Source organism: Xyrauchen texanus, chromosome 16, assembly GCF_025860055.1.
Source record: "Xyrauchen texanus isolate HMW12.3.18 chromosome 16, RBS_HiC_50CHRs, whole genome shotgun sequence".
NCBI lineage: Eukaryota > Metazoa > Chordata > Actinopteri > Cypriniformes > Catostomidae > Xyrauchen > Xyrauchen texanus.
This window is the reverse complement of record NC_068291.1, coordinates 333,100-355,481: the sequence shown is the minus strand read 5'-3', so window position 1 is coordinate 355,481 and position 22,382 is coordinate 333,100. Positions and strand designations below refer to the sequence as shown.

The 22,382-nt window shown below is 38.3% G+C and overlaps 1 protein-coding gene across 1 annotated transcript in view; it reads left to right on the top strand.

Moving 5' to 3' along the window:
• LOC127657067 (gamma-aminobutyric acid receptor subunit rho-1-like) overlaps positions 1-22,382 on the top strand; it is a 66,747-nt gene that overhangs the window by 37,062 nt on the left and 7,303 nt on the right. Inside the window, exons 2-7 of the mRNA XM_052145710.1 lie at positions 7,249-7,299; positions 8,488-8,594; positions 15,963-16,030; positions 16,192-16,415; positions 16,540-16,622; positions 20,466-20,606. Of these exons, the coding sequence (XP_052001670.1) occupies positions 7,249-7,299; positions 8,488-8,594; positions 15,963-16,030; positions 16,192-16,415; positions 16,540-16,622; positions 20,466-20,606 (674 nt within the window). The remainder of the gene's footprint in view (positions 1-7,248; positions 7,300-8,487; positions 8,595-15,962; positions 16,031-16,191; positions 16,416-16,539; positions 16,623-20,465; positions 20,607-22,382) is intronic.

The following is a 22,382-nucleotide window of genomic DNA, read 5'->3' as shown; positions in this document are numbered from 1 at the left end:
TAAAGCCTAGACACGGCTATGTTCCCAAGGTGATCGGTACTCCTTTCAGAGCACAGGTCATTTCCCTATCGGCGCTGCCAGCATCCGATAGCGAACGCAACGCCAATCTCCTTTGCCCGGTCAGAGCACTGAGATTGTATACTGCGCGCTCCACCGCTTTCAGGCGCTCTGAGCAGCTTTTCGTTTCGTTCGGAGGGTGCACCAAAGGTCTCGCCGCCTCGAAACAGACACTATCTAGATGGATAGTGGACGCTATTGCTGCTGCATATGCGTCAAAAGACCTGCCATGCCCGTTGGGCATTAGGGCTCACTCCACTAGAGGCATGGCATCCTCGTGGGCATGGTCCAGCGGGATTTCCATTCACGACATATGTGTGCCAGCGGGATGGACTTCCCCTCCACCTTTGTCAGATTTTACAATATGGAAGTGCCCGCTCTGCAGGCAAAACTACTAGCGGTTTAATACGCTACAGCTCCCCTGGTGAGCTGCACTGATGGGACACATTCCACACAGACCGGCACCGCCGCTCTGTCGTTCCCTTCCCACTATGTGCTTATGTATTACACAATCAATGACCCACATTCTTGCCGGCCAAATATTATTTCCCCACTCATAAGGGCTCCCGGGTCCCCCTTAATTCCCTGGGGCTCATACAGTGGATGCTTGGCGTGCACGGTGTTGACAATGGGTTCCGTAGCGTAAGCTAGCTTACGCATATCGAGAGAACCTCTCGTAAGAGAACGTATCGGTTACCTAACGTAACCTCGGTTCTCTCTAGATGAGGAGCGAGTATTGCGTAGCCGGCCGTGCTTCGCGCCACGGCGACTTTTCGCTTCAGCCAATGAAAACCAGGGTTCCAGCCTACGAACTACGCTTATATGCACTCTAGTCACGCCCATTTTGGCAGGCTTTGTTGCAGTGAGCGCGCGGACGCCTCTCATTGGATCGCGAGTTCAGCCCAAGCTCGTCTATAGGCTGCAGCAGTTGCCGCAGAGCAACCTATGAGCTCGCTAGCTAGCCCGCTCAAGGTCTGCAGCTGCCGCACTGCGTTGACAATGGATACAAAAATTAAGGATAATTTTTTGGCTTCAATATCTCAGAAAAGATTAATCTTTCCCGTAGCGTAAGCTAGCTTACGCAATACTCGTTCCCTCATCTAGAGAGAACCGAGGTTACGTTAGGTAACCGATACGTTTTAATGCTTTCCAGTTTGAACATTCAAGCGATTTTACACTATTCAACTCAACAAAGGCAAAACAACTCAAATAAATGTTTGCGAGCTGTTTGTGTGACACAGCGAGTGAGCCGCGTCGCGTCTAACGTTCGCACGCCGATGAGAGTTCGCTTTCCCTTCTTGCGTTTGAACGGACAATTTCATACACCAAAATACATAATATATTAGGGTGTCTGCTTAATCTCAAGTGAACAAACAGTTGATAAATAAATCGGGTATCAATATATTTAATTATTAATTAATGCAGTGATCAACATTGATGCCGCTAGTGGTGTCCTGTTAGATTATTCTCTATCGAAACATTAAGCGTTAACAGCTTAAACAAAATACTGCATTATTAACAAAATACTGCGTTAGTTTTGCCCATACTATACATTTAATAATACATCGTCACAAACTATGAAAGTTGTACTTTTACAATACACTTACAATAACAACAAAACCTTGTGCTTTTGTAAAATAAAGAAAATAAACCGGGTGTGCCGTCTCCGTCTTAGTTTTTATGACGTGTTTCAGAAAAATAATCGCTAACAGAAACGTACATGAAACATATGTCTTCACGAAGGTTTGATCTTCCATTGTTGTATACAATGTTTGCCTGTTTGAACATTCAAGCGATTTTACACTATTCAACTCAACAAATGTGAAAACAACTCAAATGTTTGCGAGCTGTTTGTGTGACACAGCGAGCCGCGTCGCGTAACGCACGCACGCCGATGAGACTTCGCTTTCGCTGCTGCTTGCCTCTGAACGGACAATTTCATACAACGAAGTGTAAAAATACATGATATATTGAGGAGCCTGTTATGTCAAGTGAACAAACAGTTGAGAAAGAAATCTTGTATAATTATATTGAATTCTGGCATTATTCCAGGTGACATCCTGTTAGATGTTTCTCTCGAAACAGCGGAAACAACTTAAATAAAATACTGCGTCATTTTTGCCCATACAGAAACATGCGAGACATCATTACGAACTATGAAATGTGTCCTTTTATTTGTGTACAATTACAATAACAACAAAACCTTGTGCTTTTGTAAAATAAAGAAAATAAACTGGGTGCTCAGTCTGTCTTCGCGATAATTTTTCTGAAACACGTCACAAAATTCAAGTGAACCATCAACCATTCACGCAGTCTGTATTTTATCACCTCACACCCATAATCTCTGAAATGAATACAGATGCAAAAAGCATTGCACAGAACGAAAATAATGATACTTCACAGTTCTCAAAAGATTAAACTGAACTGTGCCTTGAATATCGTATCATGCGATAAAAGCCTCTTAAAGAGACAGTAACAATTTAGACTTCGCCCAGTGCACTGACATCCGAAGTAATTGAAAAGTACAAATGGTATTATTTTAAGTTTTTTTTATTTCTCTCTTACGTGGTAGAATGCCACGTTTTTGAATGGCATGTAAAATGTAAAAATAATCACTCAATCTCCATTTTTTTCACTGGATCTGTTGCTATTTTAATGATTTAAAAATCAAAGCACTGACCATTTAAAGTGTGAGCTTTTACATTTTGAAATAGTTATAAACAGTCACAGCTATGCAGTGTTATTATGTGCCTAGATAGTCTTTCAAATAAAATTAGTTTACCCCAAATAGATATTTCTCTCATCATTTACTCACCCTCTTTCTATCCCAGATGTGTATTTCTTTCTTTCTCAGCCCTGTTGGGGCTTTCACTGCACTTGAATGGTGATCAGAACTCACATCAACAAAAATCGCATAAATGTAACATAAAAAGTAACCCATAACACTCCAGTGGTTTAATCCATACTTTCAGAATGGATATTATAGGTGTGGGTGTGAAAAAGATCAATATATGTAGTATATAGAGTATTTTTAATTTTTACTATAAATTGTCCACCCTGCTCAGGAGGGGTGTTATGCTTATGTAAATCACAAAAAAAACAGAAAAAGAACTCTTAAGAGAGAAGAGCGCTTGTGAAAGTGAAAGTAGAGATTTATAGTAAAAAATGACTTAATTATTGATCTGTTTCTCACCACTTCTCATTTACTTACATTGAAAGGACCAACAGAGCTGAGATATTCTTCTAAACATCTTCATTCAATTTCTGCAGAAGAAAGTCATACACATCTGGGACTGCATGAGGGTGAGGAAATGATCAAATATCCCTTTAACATTCACTTATTTTTACAATGCATAAAATGAATGCTAATTTGGTACATTGATACTACAGGCCAACAGGAACCCACAAACCAAGAATGGCCAACATTCGCCCCTAGGGGGCGCTACAGGCCACGCCAAAATTCCCATTTTCTGGTCAAAAATGTTCTTATTTGGTACATTGATAGTACAGGCCAACAGGAGCCCACAAACCAAGAATGGACCACATTCGCCAATAGGGGGCGCTACAGGAAATGCAAAAATTCTCATTTTCCGGTCAAAAATTTTCTAATTTGGTACATTGATACTATTTTTCATCATATCACTCCCGTCTTGCAACAACTTCACTGGCTTCCTGTCAAACAGAGGATCATCTTTAAAATACTTCTCATTACTTACAAAGCAGTTCATAACATGGCTCCTCTATATATCTCAGATCTTCTCCATTTAAACATCCCTACTCGTTCACTCCGGTCATCTCACACCTGCCATCTTTCTGTTCCCCCTGCTCGTCTTGTCACAATGGGGAACAGGGCGTTTAGTCGCTCTGCTCCCCATCTTTGGAATTCCCTCCCTCCAGATCTTCGTACCATCAACTCATTTAATCTTTTCAAATCCAAACTCAAAACTCACTTGTTTAGACAATCATATTCCGCCTGACCCATATCACCTCAATGTTGTTTTGCCAATTTTATTGTTTACTGTTTTAATGGTTTTTATCTGTTTTGTACAGTGTCCTTGGGTGTCCTGATAAGGCGCTTTAAATAAAATGTATTATTATTATTATTATTATTATTACAGGCCAACAGGAACCCACAAACCAAGAATAGCCCACATTCGCCCTTTAGGGGGCGCTACAGACCACGCCCAAAAGTCTCATTTTCTGTTCAAAAATGTTCTAAATTGCTACTTTGATACTACAGGCCAACAGGAACCCACAAATCAAGAATGGCCCACATTCACCCTTAGGGGGCGCTACAGACCACGCCCAAATGTCCAATTTTCAAACTGATGGCATTTTCACCCAATTTGTCAAATTTGTCTGAAACTTAATGTACATTCCTCATTTCAGATACCATTTCCACGCCATTTAACCAATTCTTCTGAAACTTGGTGTACATGCCTCATTTCTCATTGGGAACAAAAAAGCCTCAAGGATCCATAAGGTCCGGTATGATGGATTTTCCTGTACACTGAAAATGTTTAGTTTAGGATTCAGACAGAAATACATGTTTTTTGGATTCATCCATTGAGAGGGTTTATTCCCAACCCTCTACTGATCAATTTGAAATGATTTGCCATTTTGAGGAAGAATCCGCATTGCTGCTTGCAGCTATATTTATTATTCTTCTTCTTCTCCTTGAGCCCCAATAGCTCAAAAAGTCACTGGGCAAAAATTTTCTAAATTGGCACATTGATACTCCATGCCAACGGGTACCCCCAAACCAAGAATGGTCCACATTCGCCCACAGGTGGCGCTAAAGGCCACGCCAAAATATAATATTTTCAAAATGATACCATTTCCACGCCATTTGTCCAAATCTTCTGAAACTTGGTGTACATGCCTCATTCCTCATGGGGAACAAAAAAGCCTCAAGGACCCATAACTTCCGCCATGATGGATTTTCCCGTATGTTGAAAATTTGCGAAAACCTACAAAACTCTTCTTCTCCTGAACCATAGCTCCAATTGTCTTGACATTTGGTACACATGTGTAGAATTGAAGTCTTTGAAAACGTTACTTAGGAAAAATGAATACGATACAAAATGGCTGAAAGAGGCGTTTATGTAAATGTCCAAATTTTCACAATATATACGCGTCAATAATTCAAATGTAATTTTGACTGATGGTTTTTCAAACCTAATATGCTTCAAGATGACATCACTCTGAAGTACTGTGCAAAAAATGGCCAACATTAGCCCCTAGGGGGCGCTACAGGCCACGCCAAAATTCCCACTTTCTGGTCAAAAATGTTCTAATTTGGTACATTAATAGTACAGGCCAACAGGAATCCACAAACCAAGAATGACCGACATTCGCCACTAGGGGGCGCTACAGGCCAAGCCGAAATTCCCATTTTCTGGTCAAAAAAGTTATAATTTGGTTCATTGATACTACAGGCTAACAGGAACCCACAAACCAAGAATGACCAACATTCGCCACTAGGGGGCACTACAGGACAAGCCAAAATTCCCATTTTCTCGTCCAAAATTTTCTAATTTGGTACATTGACACTACAGGCCAACAGGAACCCACAAACCAAGAATGGCCAATATTCACCCTTAGGGGGCGCTACAGACCATGCCGAAATTCCCATTTTCTGGTCAAATATTTTCTAATTTTGTACATTGATTCTACAGGCCAACAAGAACCCACAAACCAAGAATGGCCCACATTCGCCCACAGGTGGCGCTACAGGCCACGCCCGAAACAAATATTTTCAAAGTGATACCATTTCCACGCCATTTAACCAATTCTTCTGAAAATTGGTGTACATGCCTCATTTCTCATTGGGAACAAAAAAGCCTCAAGGATCCATAAGGTCCGGTATGATGGATTTTCCTGTACACTGAAAATTTTTCGTTTAGGATTCAGACAGAAATACGTGTTTTTTGGATTCATCCATTGAGAGGGTTTAACCCCAACCCTCTACTGATCAATTTGAAATGATTTGCCATTTTGAGGAGGAATCCGCATTGCTGCTTGCAGCTATATTTTTTAATTATTCTTTTCTTCCTATATTAGGGTGTTTTTGAAGCATTTGGCATGCTTAAAATGTACACCTCCAGTCACCAAAGTGGTACAAATATAGTTCTCATGAAGACAACGTTCATAATTATAGTCATTTGGTCCGCCCAAGAAGAAACCGGCCATTTTTGATTTTTTCGGAACTTTTAAATACTCCTAGAAGATTCATGAGACTGTTGCCACATTTAGACAACATTATTCCGAAACACTGTAGATGCTAAATTGTGAATAGATTTTAGATATATCTAACAGTATTTCCATGGCGAGGCATTAAATTAATTGCAAAAAATGGGAAACAGGAAGTGTCTCATATCTTCTGTGTGTTAAATCAAAATCGATTTTGGTGACTGGAGGTGTACATTTTAAGCATGCCAAGTGCTTCAAAAACACCCTAATATAGGAAGAAAAGAATAATAAAAAATTATGTTTAGTCTTGGGGGATAATCACATTGAATATTTTGGGTCACGGTTTGCGTCACCACCTGGCAGCAGGAAGTGTGGCTATCAAAACAGACCTTATATTTACACAAATTGCTTCAAAATTGTTTCAAATAATGTCAAATGCCAATTGTCCATCTTGCATTTTTTTCCAACAGCCACAGGGTGGAAATTGGCCCATGGTGCTTGGACTGTCATCACTGCTTGCAGCTATATTTAGTCTTGTTTTCAGAGACATCTGACAAAATTTTGTGACATGTTTATAACAAGAAAAATCTATTTGCCAATGGGGTAAGAAAATAATCTTGATTCAAAAGGAAAACAAGTTTACTTTTCTAACCTCACTGGCAAATAGTTTTTTTGTATTATTTTTTTTATAAACAACACCAAATTTTGTTTGTTTTCTCTGAAAACAATAATTACAATTTCACAACATTCTGCTTCTCAAGCCATTTTTGTTTTAAGGATGTTGAGATTAAATTATTAATTATTTTTGTAATGTTCATGTTTATTATTAAATATTTTGGCTAATTTGATGATGCTTTCAGCAATAAGACTGCAGCACTCTCATTCATGCATCCATTCTGAGGAATTCTGAAGACTTTCCCCTAAAATCAACACAGAAAATGTGACTAGTCTAGATCTGCTGAAACAACAGAATTTAATTCAATTCTCTGTGTTGTGCAGATTACGCAGAGAAACAACACAAGTGGATGGAGCAAATCACAAGTCTGGCAGGTACAATGTTTTAATTAACGTAATATTAGTTTATAGTGTTAATATATAATACTGGATTTTAGTGAAAATTTCTGCCTGATCTCATGAAAATCAAGTGATTGTGGCGACAGTTTTGCAAAATGATATTGTGTGGTTAATAACACGTATTGCTGCAGTTCCGAGGTGAAATATCCACTGCTAGTTAAATGTTCTAGATGAGCTTTTTAAGGTTAATGATCTATCGAGTTTTAAATCAACAAAACCGACCTCCCTGCCCTAAACCTTGAACCTAAACCTAACCGTGTCAGAAAAAGCAAATGTGAGATGAAAAACACAATCATGTAATTTTGTGGTGCTTCTCTGACACTTTGGGCTCAAGTAGTAAAAGTGTTTAGATGTCATAAGATAACATTGTGTGAGGAACAGGGTGAAAGTAAGTGTTTATGAACTGATTATCTGCCATTTTACATGTAAATTGTGGGTGTTATGATTCAGACGAGGAGTGAGGATCTAAATGCAGCTTTTTAATGAAAAAGGTGAACCGGATAACACAAAATAACAAAACAATACAGGGAACAAACAAAACATCCACAAGGGGAAAATAAAGTATAAACATGAGAAACATCAATGGAGGGCACGAGCAGGATCACAAACAAGGACAACCTTAACATACATTTGACGACCGACAATGAATGAACAAACAAACAGGGTTTAAATACAGAAGGGTGATGATGATTAAATTATATACAGGTGAGAACAATGACACTGGCAGCGATGAGGGCAGGGGATTATGGGAAGTGTAGTTCGGGATGACAAGTGACAACACAGGGCAGACAACAGGGGATCTTGACAGTGGGAAAGTAAATAAAAGTCATTGTTGTAGTGCCTCTAGTGTTCATTTCACCAGGAAACTGACGCCATACGTCCAACGAGCCATGTAAAAATCATTTTGCAAAAATGTAGGGATAGTTCTTGATTAAATGAGACTGCAATCTTTTATTATTACTTGAAAGAGTTTTGTTTTGCTTTTGTTGTACAGTAGATGCTATAGATGCATTTTTATTTCTTCTGAAGATAAAACAACTGTATTCATTCAGATAGGCCGACTTTGTGTTCAAGTGAGACGTTTCCTTGTTAACTGGAATCTCAAAGCTTTTAGCTGCGCCAGTGTTTTCTGATTGTTTAGTTTGGTTTGTATCTACATTTTAGCCTGATCTTCAGAAGAAGTCCAGACATGACTAAATCTCCTATGACCAAATCAGAGCAGCTGTTGAGGATAGACGATCATGATTTCTCAATGAGACCAGCATTTGGAGGTAAGCAGATGGTATGCAATATCTACACATAAACATCTCACAAACACTTGTGTAATGTGTTCATGGTGGCATGTTTCACACAATTCAGTTATAGAGAGATTTGGTGTAACAGATAACATTATAGTTTTCTCATCAATATGTTTTTCGTATTTATGAATGCTTTTTAAATTGTAATGGTTTGTGTTCTCAACTGGTAGGTTCTGACCTAAATATATGTCGCGGGTTTGAATAGGTCTGTTGTGGGTCAGAGACAGCATGGAATAAAACAATTACAATGCAATCAAGCATAGTTAGGAGAGGAAAATAATGTCATCTTTTTAGGAGAAAGATCCCCTTCCTATATCTTCTGTTGTTGTCATAGGTCATGTGTCCAATAAAACTACAGTATTTCAGTAAAAATTAATCTGTCACTTGGAAGAAGCTTGACATCGACAGATGTCAACATGGTCAGGTTTTGTGAACTCAACCTCAAAAACTACCAACAAAACTGCACAACGTCAATGAATATACCACCCAGACTACATTAAATAAAGATTCACTTGCAGTGAGGAGAAACAGTGTGTGTCGACCACAATTTGTTTGTGTGCTGAGAGCATCAAACCATTGAAGTTTAACCCCAAACTGTGGGTATCAGCAGTCATTTCATAAGCTCTTTGGCTTGTTTGAGTCGTGTGTTGTTGCATATGAAACAGAAAAGGTAAACAGATGTGTCCAGATGTGACTGCAGCGCTTTAAATGGTTGTGACCCACTTGCGTCTGAGCTAAAATAGGGCAGAAATATGGATGACCATTAAATCTGTCTGTTCAATGAAAACTTCTAAAAGATTCCCGTAATACAACATTCAGTCTGGAGATATTTTAACAGAACACAAATACTGATGGAGGCAGACAAAACTCACACAAAATGTATTTTTCATGTCCCATTTGCGGGCAACAGGAGAGTTCTTTCTTTAATTTCTCTGATAGAAGGGGCACCTTCCTGGAAATGCAAGTGTATGTTACTGTTATACATATTTGTACACTAGTATCTGACATTTTCCATTAACTGTGTCAAAAGAGGGCTTGAAACTTGTAAAAAATGTCATAAGCCAATTATTGTTCTTTTTCAGCAAGGAAGGTGCTTAACCTTCAGAAAATGTTAAAGGTCAAGCTAAATACTATATGAGCTGTTTAAGGTTATGTTTAATATTATGTTTTGTATTTTTTCTAGGGCTGTCAATCAATTAAAAAGTTTTATCAAATGAATTACATGGTGTCCCGATTTATTAATCGCACATACAAATATTTGCTGAGAAAGCCCCTCATATAACAATAACTCAATATATAATAATGAAATAATTATACATAGTCTCTTTAAATATTTAAAGATGATATATATATATATAATAAAAAATATTCCGATAATTAAAATGCATTACATTCTTGTAGCAGAACAGTTAATCATTGATAAAACAATATAAAAGCGGTTTAGAATACAATGTATTATTTACTACCATATTACTGATCATAAGTCAATCATTGGCATACACAGCAATCCATTACACAAGTGAATTTGTCAATCAGTTGGAGATTTATTATGAGGGCTTGCTTAAGACATGCTTGTGTAGCGTCTCGGGTGCGTTGCGTTATAAACATAAATTAAAAATGTTGTTAAATATTGTTTAATACTTCGAACACATCTTGAGATCCCTTGAACCGGATTTGCACTCCAAGTGTTTTGAATGCAAGAACTTAAAACATGTTTGTGTTGTTGCTGCTGAATGGTTGTTTTCTTCACTGTATAAACTGTGCGTTGCTCATACAGCTGAAGTCTCAAATACTGCCCTCTGGAGTAAACAGGTGGTACTACAAGCATTTCTCAGGAATCTTCCTTATTACCGTCATTGCGTTTAATTATGTACATTTTTTAACACGTTATTTTTAATACAATTAATCACACTGAATTAACACGTTTTTATTAATTTGGGACATCTCTGAATTCAGTTTAAAACCCTGTTTTATGTGTGTGTTTTTTATATTGTAGCTAAAAAAAAACTAAACAAAAATTAAATAAACAAAATGTATAAATAATACAAATAAATATATAACTACACCATGTAGGGCTCACAGTTTAGGAGCAGGTTTGTTTATTAGCAATAATTAATAATTATCATAGATAATTATTCATTATTAAAATCAATAGAACATTGATTAGAATCAATGTTAGCTTTTTTAATCCTTTAAATCAACAATCATCAAATTTAATAGAATATTAATTATTATCAAAGATAATAATTCATTATTAAAATTAATTAAACATTGATTAGACTTAACTCTAGCTTATTGATCTTTAAAATTCAACAATCATCAAAGATACTTATCAATTATCAAAATCAATAGAATATTAATTAGGATTAATGTAGACGGGGCACCATCCTGGAATCAGGGACTAATAACCAGACCGTATAACAGTCTCAATGTTAGATTGTTCTCTTAGGAAAATTGATGTCCGTAGATCATCAAGATTAAAAAGGGAACAACGAAGGGTTGAATTTGAGCACTGGCATCCCCTGCCAGCCTTTGACACGTGTATGCAAAACAAACCAAAACACTTCTCTTTTAATTATAACGAAGTTTATTGAAAATATAATATCAATTAATAATCAATACAATGCAGTCAACAAACTTCCGTGATTAGATTTTTTTGATTTTGGCATGATTATTATAAGTAAGATTTGTCTCACCCTAACCCCCAGTCAGGCTTTACGACTGTGTTAGGCCTGCCTTTGTCTTGTATCTGAATAAATGGTCAATGGTCTGCACTTATATAGCAACTTTTTAAGCCCTAGCAGTATTCAAAGCGCTTTACACTGTCTCTCTCTCACACACACACACAGTCACACACACACACACACACACACACACACACACACACACACACACACACACACACACACTCTCACACACACACTCTCTCACACACACACACACACACACACACACACACATGTTGGTCTACCTATCATTATGAGGACTTTCCATAGACATAATGACTTTTATACTGTACAAACTATAGATTCTATCCTCTAAACCTAACACAACCCCTAAACCTAACCCTCACAGAAAACCTTCTGCATTTTTACATTTTCAATAAAACATTGTTTAGTATGATTTTTAAGCGATTTGAATTATGGGGACACTAGAAATGTCCTCATAAATCACATTTATAGCATAATACCCTTGTAATTACTAATTTGTAACTTACAAAATTGTCCTCGTAAATCACAAAAACACGCACACACACACAAACACACACATACACACTCACACACACACATTCACACACACACACACACACACACACACACACACACACACACACACACACACACACACACACACACACACAGCCATGTAAGGTGCTAGTCTGCCATTGGGAGCAACTTGGGTTTCAGTGTCTTGCCCAAGGACACATCGGCATGTGGGCCAGGATTCAAACCACCAACCCTGCGATTAGTGGTCAACCCGCTCAACCAACTGAGCCACAGCCGCCCCAAATACATGAGGCCCAACAACCATAATGGGGAAGGGTTAGGTTGCCTATATTAAGCTATCGCGCAGTAGGGGGGATAAAGTGTTGGTTTTATAGTTCTTGATAAACTCTACATGAATCTACAGCACCTCTCCAAGAAAATTGTGCTTATATGCAAAAGACTGGGCACTGTGAACTAATGAATAAAACACACTTTATAATTCGATTCCATTGTACTGTATGGGTTGTGCTCCAAAAACAGTCATAAAGCAAGTTGCAGAGCAACTCTCGTCTTACAAGTGACCCCTCCTGAGCAAGCCGGTTCTGATGGGAACTGAGGTGAAAGATAAAAGGAGTCACTACTGGGGCTGCACAATTGAAAGTGAAATAAATTAATTGAAATAAAATATAAATGGCTATATGAATTTGTGCGATTATTAAACTGCAAAGGGCTACGATTTGATTGTTGCTTGGTTCAAAGTTTGAGCACAGCTCTGTTCTGTATGTATTGTGTTAAGCCCTATTCAGATAGTAATTATATAACATTGGGACGTGAGGTAATTCTAGCATTTACAGGGGCTAGTCTAATATTATTGCCCTTCAAATCCACATCTCTTGAGTTTAAAAGCAGGAATCGATCCAAATGTCATTTTGCAATCCTTTTTGATGTCTGCCAAGTGCCATATGGCTACTATTGAAAAATATGGATGTTAATGAGCATATATACTGTATATTTAATACAATGGAGGCTGAATCACAGAAATGTTGTCACATTAATAATAGATAATGTAGACATGTTCACATTAAAGTTGTGTCGCCACTCCACCACAGCGAGAAGGGGCTCTTAAGTAGAAGAAGAAGAGAAAAGAAGTTGTGTTAACCTATACATTTCCTGATAATTTCCACATTTTCATAACTGTACATGGTATGTGTAGCCTCTCTCGCTCCCTACACACTTGGAGTGGGAGTGGTGGTGGTGGTGTAGTGGGCTAAAGCACATATCTGTTAATCAGAAGGTCGCTAGTTCGAGCCCCACGGCCACCACCATTGTGTCCTTGAGCAAGTGACTTAACTCCAGGTTGCTCCAGGGGGATTGTCCCTGTAATAAGTGTACTGTAAGTCGCTTAAATAAAAGTATCTGCCAAATGCATAAATGTAAATGTGTGCAGGGGTGCTGGATGATATTTTGGGGTGTGGGGGTCACCACATATTCAGCACATCTTAAAAACCAATAAATAAATCATATATAAAGCACTTCAAAATTTCACGAAGCAGAACGAACAAGCATATTGGTGAGAACACTTGTTTCGACAGATGGAGCACATACACCAGTACATATGACTATACATTACATAGAACAATTTTGACTGTATATAGTTAGACAGCTAGCTATTGTAACTAAACTGACCACCTTATTACATAAATTGAGGTGAACACAAATTGCTCTATTTAAAAACTACAATTGGGCTATTTGAAACTGTCATGTAAAATAAGCAAACCACCAAGACTGGGGTCCTGCTGATGTGTATCTAGTCTACAAAATGGGGCAATAGGCACAGAGTATACTCTATATTGCTTTAGTCCTGACACATCATCTTGATGGACGCAACCAACAGAGTTGGTAGCTCCCCCAAGAATGATTCAAGAATGTTTTTGAGCGGGGCCTGAGTAACTCCACAAGAAAAGATGCTAACTACCACACCTGGAGCCTCCACACGCGCTAGGTCTCCGCGGTAATGTGTTCAACAAGCCATGTGATAAGATGTGCGGATTGAAGGTCTCAGAGGTGGAGGCAACTGAGATTCGTCCTCCGCCACCCGGATTGAGTCACTACGCCACCATGAGGAAAGACAAAGATTTCTTTAAAGAGAGCAGCTTTAGCGCAACACTCTCAAATGTTTCAAAAGGAGGCTGAGAAATTGAGTTCAGGACCATGGAGAGATCCATATAGTACCAGAGTCAATGCCCACATGTCATGACGATATAGCAGCAAAATAGACTTTAACCGTAGAAAAGGCTCTGTACTTATCTATAAGGTCCTGCAGAAAACACAGTATGTTCATCATCTAACATAAGTACGAAACACCATCGTTCAAACACTCCCCATTTGAGATCATACAACAAATGTGTCAAAGCTGGCCTCAATCACTCTCTGGGGCAAACCAGTGGTATGTAAATTTATTAGAATTAGTACCAGGATTTAAAAAATCTCTGATGGCTTTCTTCTACTGATTGCTTTCATATCACTTCTTTGCTCAGTAAAGAGGGTATTTCTTCCTCCAATATCTGAGTTGATTCTGCTTGAGCCACTGATATGACCATTTCATTGAACAGAGATGGTTTAACAGCAAATTGCAGTCTGTAGCCTTTTCCACTGTGACTAAAACCCAGGGATGAACTGCATATGCACACCAGCTTTCGGCCTGAGTGGTTATGGAGCCACTGCCTTCATCGCTCACTGATGGTGTGGCAGAGCCATCTAGTGGCAAATAGGGGAGCCGCCCCTCTATTATTTTCACACCACTCCACTTTCACATTTCCCCCATATCCAGGATGTCCAGTCTCGAAAAATCCTTAACGGGCACACAGTGAGAAAAATGCTTGTCCCAGAATCTGTTAATTTCAGCCATGCAGTCCAGGACAGCCGGAAAAAACTGCCTCATCTGCAGGAGGCTTGACGGGAGTCTTTTCACATTGTATAGATCTCGTACATGGGCCTACCAGCTGGGCATGCCAGTACAGCCATAGTTTGGCTGCGCCCTGCAACAGAATTCTATGTGCTCCATGTCTGCCTGTAACGGGGACGGGGCACATTCCCTTTTGCTCTCGGAGCTGGGACTGATTCGGGGGAAGAATGGCATCTCAGTCATCATCTTTGTTCTCCTCAAGGATATCGGATGATTTGAGAACTCTCCATAAACTCTAACATGTGATAAATCATTTGCAGAAATCTATGCACCACAAGCACACAGGCGAGGATGATATGAAACTTTGTAGTATGAAGCAGTGTAGAAAGTGGGTGAACTCTTTCTCCTTCCTTTGCAAGGCAGGGGGAGTACCTCAAAAGTAGGGAAAAAGCACTGAGAAGTGCTAAGAGTTTCCATTGAAGGAGAGAAAACTTACCTTAATGCATTAGTTTACACTCGCAGACAGAAAAAGAAAGCCACTCAACAAACACAGAGAAAAATACTGGGTCCAGTCATTGCCTTTCGACTCTGTCTGGGAACTGTTAAACTGTAATCCACAAACAAATGTGTCTGCTGAGAGCCATTTCCTAAAATATTCCACGGGGAAGGGAGTGAGAATGAGGCAGTTGCAGGTAGCTGCAGTTTATATTGGGGAGGCAGGACTCCCCAATCGCTGCCACGATTGGTCTGTCAATCTTTTGACAGACATTGTGTTATTGGCTTCCGATATTGGTCTCGCCTAAGGCGTGAGATTTCGAATGAATAGTAGAAAGAGGAATAACCGCCTAGTCGACTACACGGTGCAAGCCCTACAAATATTACATGCAACTGACCATGTGAGAAGCAAATTTCCGAGTTTGCAGTATAACAGAACTCTCCTCCTCCGTGAATTATTTGTCATCTGAACAGATGAGTTTTAACACAGAGGAGCCATGCGTACGTTTCCCTGAGAAACAATTACTGTCTGAATAGGGTTTAAAAAGCACTCGCAAGGCTCATGACAAGATCTTTAAATTTTTTTCAGCATTTACCATATTATAAATATATTTTAAACACAAATTAATAATGTAATGCTTACTATTTAAATGTTTGAATGTTAACCTAAATCTAATATCATTTACACAAATGAGAACTGTAGATTTGATGTTCTCTTTGATTGTTCAATAACAGGACCTCCTATACCAGTTGGTGTGGATGTTCAGGTCGAGAGTCTAGACACCATCTCTGAGGTTGACATGGTGAGTGATCCAGTAACAAGCACTTTAATAACCAGCTTATAATTATAAACTACCACATAGAAGTATTTTTTGAAGTTTATTGTTTTGACAAAGGTTATATTGGTTTAAATGTTTTAAATCCTTTGCCTGCAGTATGTTTACCATGAGATGTTTCTCATCAGGATTTCACCATGACTCTGTATTTGAGACATTATTGGAAAGATGAGCGTCTGTCATTCCCGAGCACCAACAATCAGAGCATGACATTTGACAGCAGGCTTGTAAAGAAGATCTGGGTTCCTGACATGTTTTTCGTTCATTCCAAAAGATCTTTCATTCACGACACAACAACAGATAATGTGATGTTACGTGTGTACCCTGATGGAAATGTTCTCTACAGTCTCAGGTGAATAGCTTTCTCACATAATACTAGCAACAAAAATGAAATTATCCATGATGTAAAGTTAACAATGGTGAAAATCAAGAATGTAAATTCAAACATGGATTTCTAATGATGTGTTTGTGTTTAGAGTGACGGTGACAGCGATGTGTAACATGGACTTGAGTCGATTTCCTCTGGACACACAGACCTGCTCATTAGAGATCGAGAGCTGTATGTATACACATACATTTACCCATTTCACTCACACTTACACCGATGTAAGCATATGATCATACTGAACAGAACATATAAACTGCATGAGGTTCTTTTGCATGTGCCTCTGTAGAAAATTTGGTTGATGTAAATGTTCACGGTATGCATTAAAGTGCCCGCGTACCTCCATGAAATTAAACTGTCCCTATTCTACATTATTATGTAAGGAAATGTATAATGGAATTAGTCACATTCGACAACCGTTATAAATTAGATAAATTACAAATAACAAAATTATTTGCTGAATAAAATTCTCCACCATTAAAGTCGTAATTGTATCTGCTCACAATTTCTATTGTAAGGAATTCGCTTTAATATGGGAATTATGATTAATTCACTTATTGGATTGATATTATTCTCATGGCTTATCGAAAATAATATTACACATATTTAGGTACAGCTTTGAATCGAAATATTTTAAAAACAGGGATGAGATTATTTTTCAAAATATACCACAGTCAAATTATCTTTGAACACAGACAAACTTTATTGCTATTCTAAGCATAAAACTAATCTAACAAATATATACAAGAGACAGTTTGGTGGGTAGTGACAGAATGTGAAGAAAAGGATCAATACAGAGAAAATGAACTTCATGGAGTCTGTTGGCAATGCCTTAAGGAAGAGTTAACATTTTTCTGAGAAGAAGAGCGGGACTCCGATGAACGTTTGTATTTTGAAGAGTGACTTGATCCAGCAGAGGATACAATTTCAAACGAGTAAGTCGTTTAGTTTTCATTAGCTGACATGCTATTTTATATAAACATGTACATATTTTACTAGTGGGACTGTTTCCAGACAGGATTCAAAGTTTGACATTCAAAGTATTGACATGTCCTAATAGGCAAGTTTTAGTTACATGTAAATGTTGTTATTTACATTGTATGCTGTATGATATAAATATGATATGTAATATGATATAAAAATAATATGAATGTTAGATTATATTTTAATGTGTGTATGCTGCCTCATTATCATCAACAAAGCTTGTGCTTGCAAATATGTGTTTAGGTTAAATGAGTAAAATGCACTTTAAATATAGAAAATCAGCATATTATCATATGTATTTTGGATCAAATAAATGCAGTTTTGGTGAGCAGAAGAGACTTCTTTTAATGGTAGTGTAGGTCTAAAATTAAGTAAAGTCTTTATGTAAAGAAAATATATTAGTCAGATTACTTATTTTAACTTAAAACTTGATTTTGATCATTAAGTCTCCTCACATTAATTCTCTCTCTGTCACATTCCTCATTGATAGGCCCAGAGGAGTGGTCTTTGTGTCCTCAGGTGTGAATCACATCAATATTCATGATCGTTCACGCCTCCTCGCATATGATCTTTCTAACACTAAAAGTGTCTTACTATATTGTTTTGTATGAATGAGTGATCAGGATGATTTTTCACATCATTTTGTAGCAAAAACTCTAGGCTACAAGATCCAGTTCTCAAAAGTCTTGTGGAGAAATGTTTAGTATGTGTTATATGGCCTTATTTCAGTGACTTAACATTTTTGTTTTTTCAAAAACCACGCATAAACGTTATTTTCTCAAAAATACAAACCTGTACATACATGTTGCTCACATATTATTCTAGCCCAGTTTGTGCTGAAGACAGTGTTATCAGACTTTAGATATTAATATGTTTTTAGGCAACTGAAAAAAGCACAAATGTCAAGGCATGTCAAAACTTCTCCAGGGCCCAAAACACCCTCAGACCCCAGAGGGTTAATAGCCAAGAGTTTGATCGCCTGTGTATCGTTACAAACATGCAGAGAAGTTGAGTTGTGTTGTGTTTACATCAAATCTCGCAGTCGGGGGCGTGTACTTTTCCCTTGATCGCCTCAGCACATTAGCGTATGAATGGCGCGCTCTGCTGGTGGGTGGGATCACATTACAGATAATTGGATAGACCAGTAAAAACTGTACATCGCTTTGTTTCAAACAGATTACATTGCAGGAGAATATTTGTTTTAAATTTGAATTGTTTTATTTAAAAGTAGAAATTTTAAGCTTTCTTTAGACATATGTTTCATGTTTGTGTGAGAAGAATTCGCGGAGTTGAAGTTAATTTTAGTGACGTGTTTCTGAAATATGATCGTGAACACAGAGACTGCTGAAAGCTTACCCTTTTTATTTTATTTATTAAAAAAAAACACAAGGTTTTGATGTTAATATGAGTGTACACAAAAAAAGAAGACCCTCTATAGTTTATAATCATGTATTGATTGTATTTATATGACCATAAATGACGGAGTATTTTAAGTCTATGTTGCTGCTATGTGAAAAAAAAACACACCAACCCCAGAGGGTTAAGAACCATTTATTTTTCTTTGAGTCTACTTCGATTTGCAATCGGACTACGCAAAGTATTTAAGTAATACACCAGCATTTTGAGCAAAAGTCTGGAGATGTACTTGTGTGTCGTTGCGTTTTCTTGCATTGCATTCTTTGTGTTGCTTGGTTCTTTGGCATTTGAAAAAGTTTGTTCCGTCGAGGTCTTGGACAACGCGACTCTCGTTGGGTGTGTGAACCATAGAGCAGAGAGTGAGAGGCTTCCTCGGGACTTTGTGTGTCCTGAGTTTTCCTTGGACTCTTAATGGCATGGAGGATCTGAAAGAAGCAAGAGACACTTCCAAATAGAGCATTGCAAGAGTGAAGTTCAGCAGAAGAGGAAGATCAAGAGAAGGGAGGAGAAGAGAGTCTTCCTTGGATAGGACAGTTATGAACTGAAATTGGCCTCATCCCAAAAGTTTCTTGAGACAATCAGAAGTGACTTTCCAGAATCACATGGTCAACTGACCTATCCTTTTCAAAAGTTGATTTATGATCCTTTGTGGAGGATTCTTACAAACTCCCACTCAAAAAATAGTGCATGTTTAATCATGAACTTTTATGTCTTGACAAGAGACATGACATTCGTTTTCATCAACATTTTCTACTTAAACAAGCAAGCATTTACATACTAAATATGACATTCTTTAAAGAATATTGTACGTGTAAGTAACAAAATGTGAAAATCCCTGGTTACAATTCAAACTGGTTAATTAATTGGTTTTACAGCATGGATAATACATTAAACGTTATGAGAAACCTGATTGTCGGGGTATAATATCCAGTTGAACCTCGAAGTTACCATACAAGATAAAAGACTATAATCATCGATTTGTTAGTTAGAAGTGATTACAAATAACTATACATATTTTAAAAAGGTACATTGGCTATAATCATTAATTTGTCATTTAAACAAGTGATCACAGGTCATAGAGTAATTTTCTGAATTATCTAGCAAGGCTATATATGGTGTATATTCTGTGGGTCCATGCAGTCTCTGCTGAGCGAAGAGAGAATGTCCTTGGAATGTGCAGAGGGGGAGAAGCAGATGTCCCTGTTTTAGGTCCATGTTGATTTCAGGACTTGGGACTGTCTTCACATGTCTCCATTTCCTGATATGGCCGTAGATTTATGCATTTCAGGTCCCACGGTGTTACTTGGCCATTTGGTTTAAGTTTGTGGAACAAAGAAGGATCTTCTTTATTGGTAAGCTCTGTCATTACAAACCCTAATTTGAGATTAAGCAGGCATGGGAGGGATGGTCTCCTTCAATTTAAGGTGTCATTGATTCGTTTTTATGACACTCTAATGGCTTGGTGGGGGATCTATCTGATCTGTGGAATGTGATGTGTTAATTTGATGGCTTTGTTTGTGGATAATGCTACACCTCATTAGAATTATACCATGATGAAAAACCTGTTTTATTGAATTGAACATACTCTATGTACAGTGTATGTGTGTTTTTTGACAGATGCATACACTGATGATGATCTGATGTTGTACTGGAAGAAAGGCAATGAGTCTCTGAACACGGACGACAGGATTTCTCTGTCTCAGTTTCTCATTCAGAAGTTCCACACAACAACTAAACTCGCTTTCTACAGCAGTACAGGTATCACACATGTGCACTCACTCACACAACACTCACACACACACACACACACACACACACACACACACACACACAGACACTCACACACACAACACTCACACACACACACACACACACACACACACTCACAGAGACACTCACACACACAGACACTCACACACACAACACTCACACATACACACACACACACAACACTCAAACACACAACACACTCACACACACATACTCACACAACACTCACACAAACACACACAGACACGCACAACACAACACACACTCACACAAACACAGACACTCACACACACAGACACTCTCACACACACAAAACACTCAAACACACAACACAGTCACACACATACTCACACACACAGACACTCACACACACACACACACAACACTCAAACACAGTCACACACACACATACTCACACAACACTCTCACACACACAACACTCACACACACAAACACAGACACTCACACACACAACACTCACACACACAACACACTCACACACACACACACACACACACACACAACACTCAAACACAGTCACACACACACAACACAGTCACACACATACTCACACACACAGACACTCACACACACACACACACACAACACTCAAACACAGTCACACACACACATACTCACACAACACTCTCACACACACAACACTCACACACACAAACACAGACACTCACACACACAACACTCACACACACAACACACTCACACACACACACACACACACACACACACACAACACTCAAAAATACAACACACACACATACTCACACAACACTCACACACACACAACACTCACACACATACACACACATACACACGCACAGTCACTAAATGCAAGCTCTTTTCTGGCTAGGCATCACTATCAGACAGTGTTTACATTAAATCTGATTAAGCCTGGATAATTTCACAAATGTACACACAGCTTTAATGTACAACTAACACTAGCTCTGTTCTAAATTTTGGTTCAAGAACTTCCTTAGGACACACAGAGATTGAGATACATTCATATTGGCTAAATATTTCCTGTCATTCACAGAAGTCAACATTGCGCAAACACAGACGAAAAAACGTGTTGCTTCCAAAAGCACAACGTGATGTTTTGATTGCCATTTTCCCTGGAAGTCAATAAAAAAGTGTTTATCTTCTTCTATTTACGTTATGGGCCCTATTTTAAGAATACTATGTGATACATAATATGTGCAAAGTCAGTTGGCATGGCCATGAAGTTTTGGTATTTTCGTACACATATGCGCTAATTCTAGGTGCAAGAGGGTTTGACAAAATTGCACACACAAAGTGCTAATGGGCTGTGTCAAGTGCAATGTAATTACAATACAATGCAACATACAATACACCCCAAGTTTGTGCACATACACCCACAGATAGTGCAAATATACTCACACATGCCCACTTGCGCTGGCGCAGAAATTGCGCTTAGAATCAGCACTCTCATAAAAATGGGTTAAGACACAGGGCACAGCTTTCAGAATGTTTTGAGATGATATCACTCCGCTGGTTAGTCCAGTTATGAGTGAATCATTCAATCACTTGACTTTTTGATGCGCCTCTTGGAATTTCATGCGGTGAATGTATTTCTATTGTAGTTTTATTATTTAATTAAAAATATCTTCACCTCAAGTGAGCATAAACGTTTTCAATGCACATTTTGGTGATTTTATTTGCATTGTTTCCATTCAGATTTTTTGTGCAATATCCCAAAATTTTGGTTCTTGTATCACCCAAGAGTTA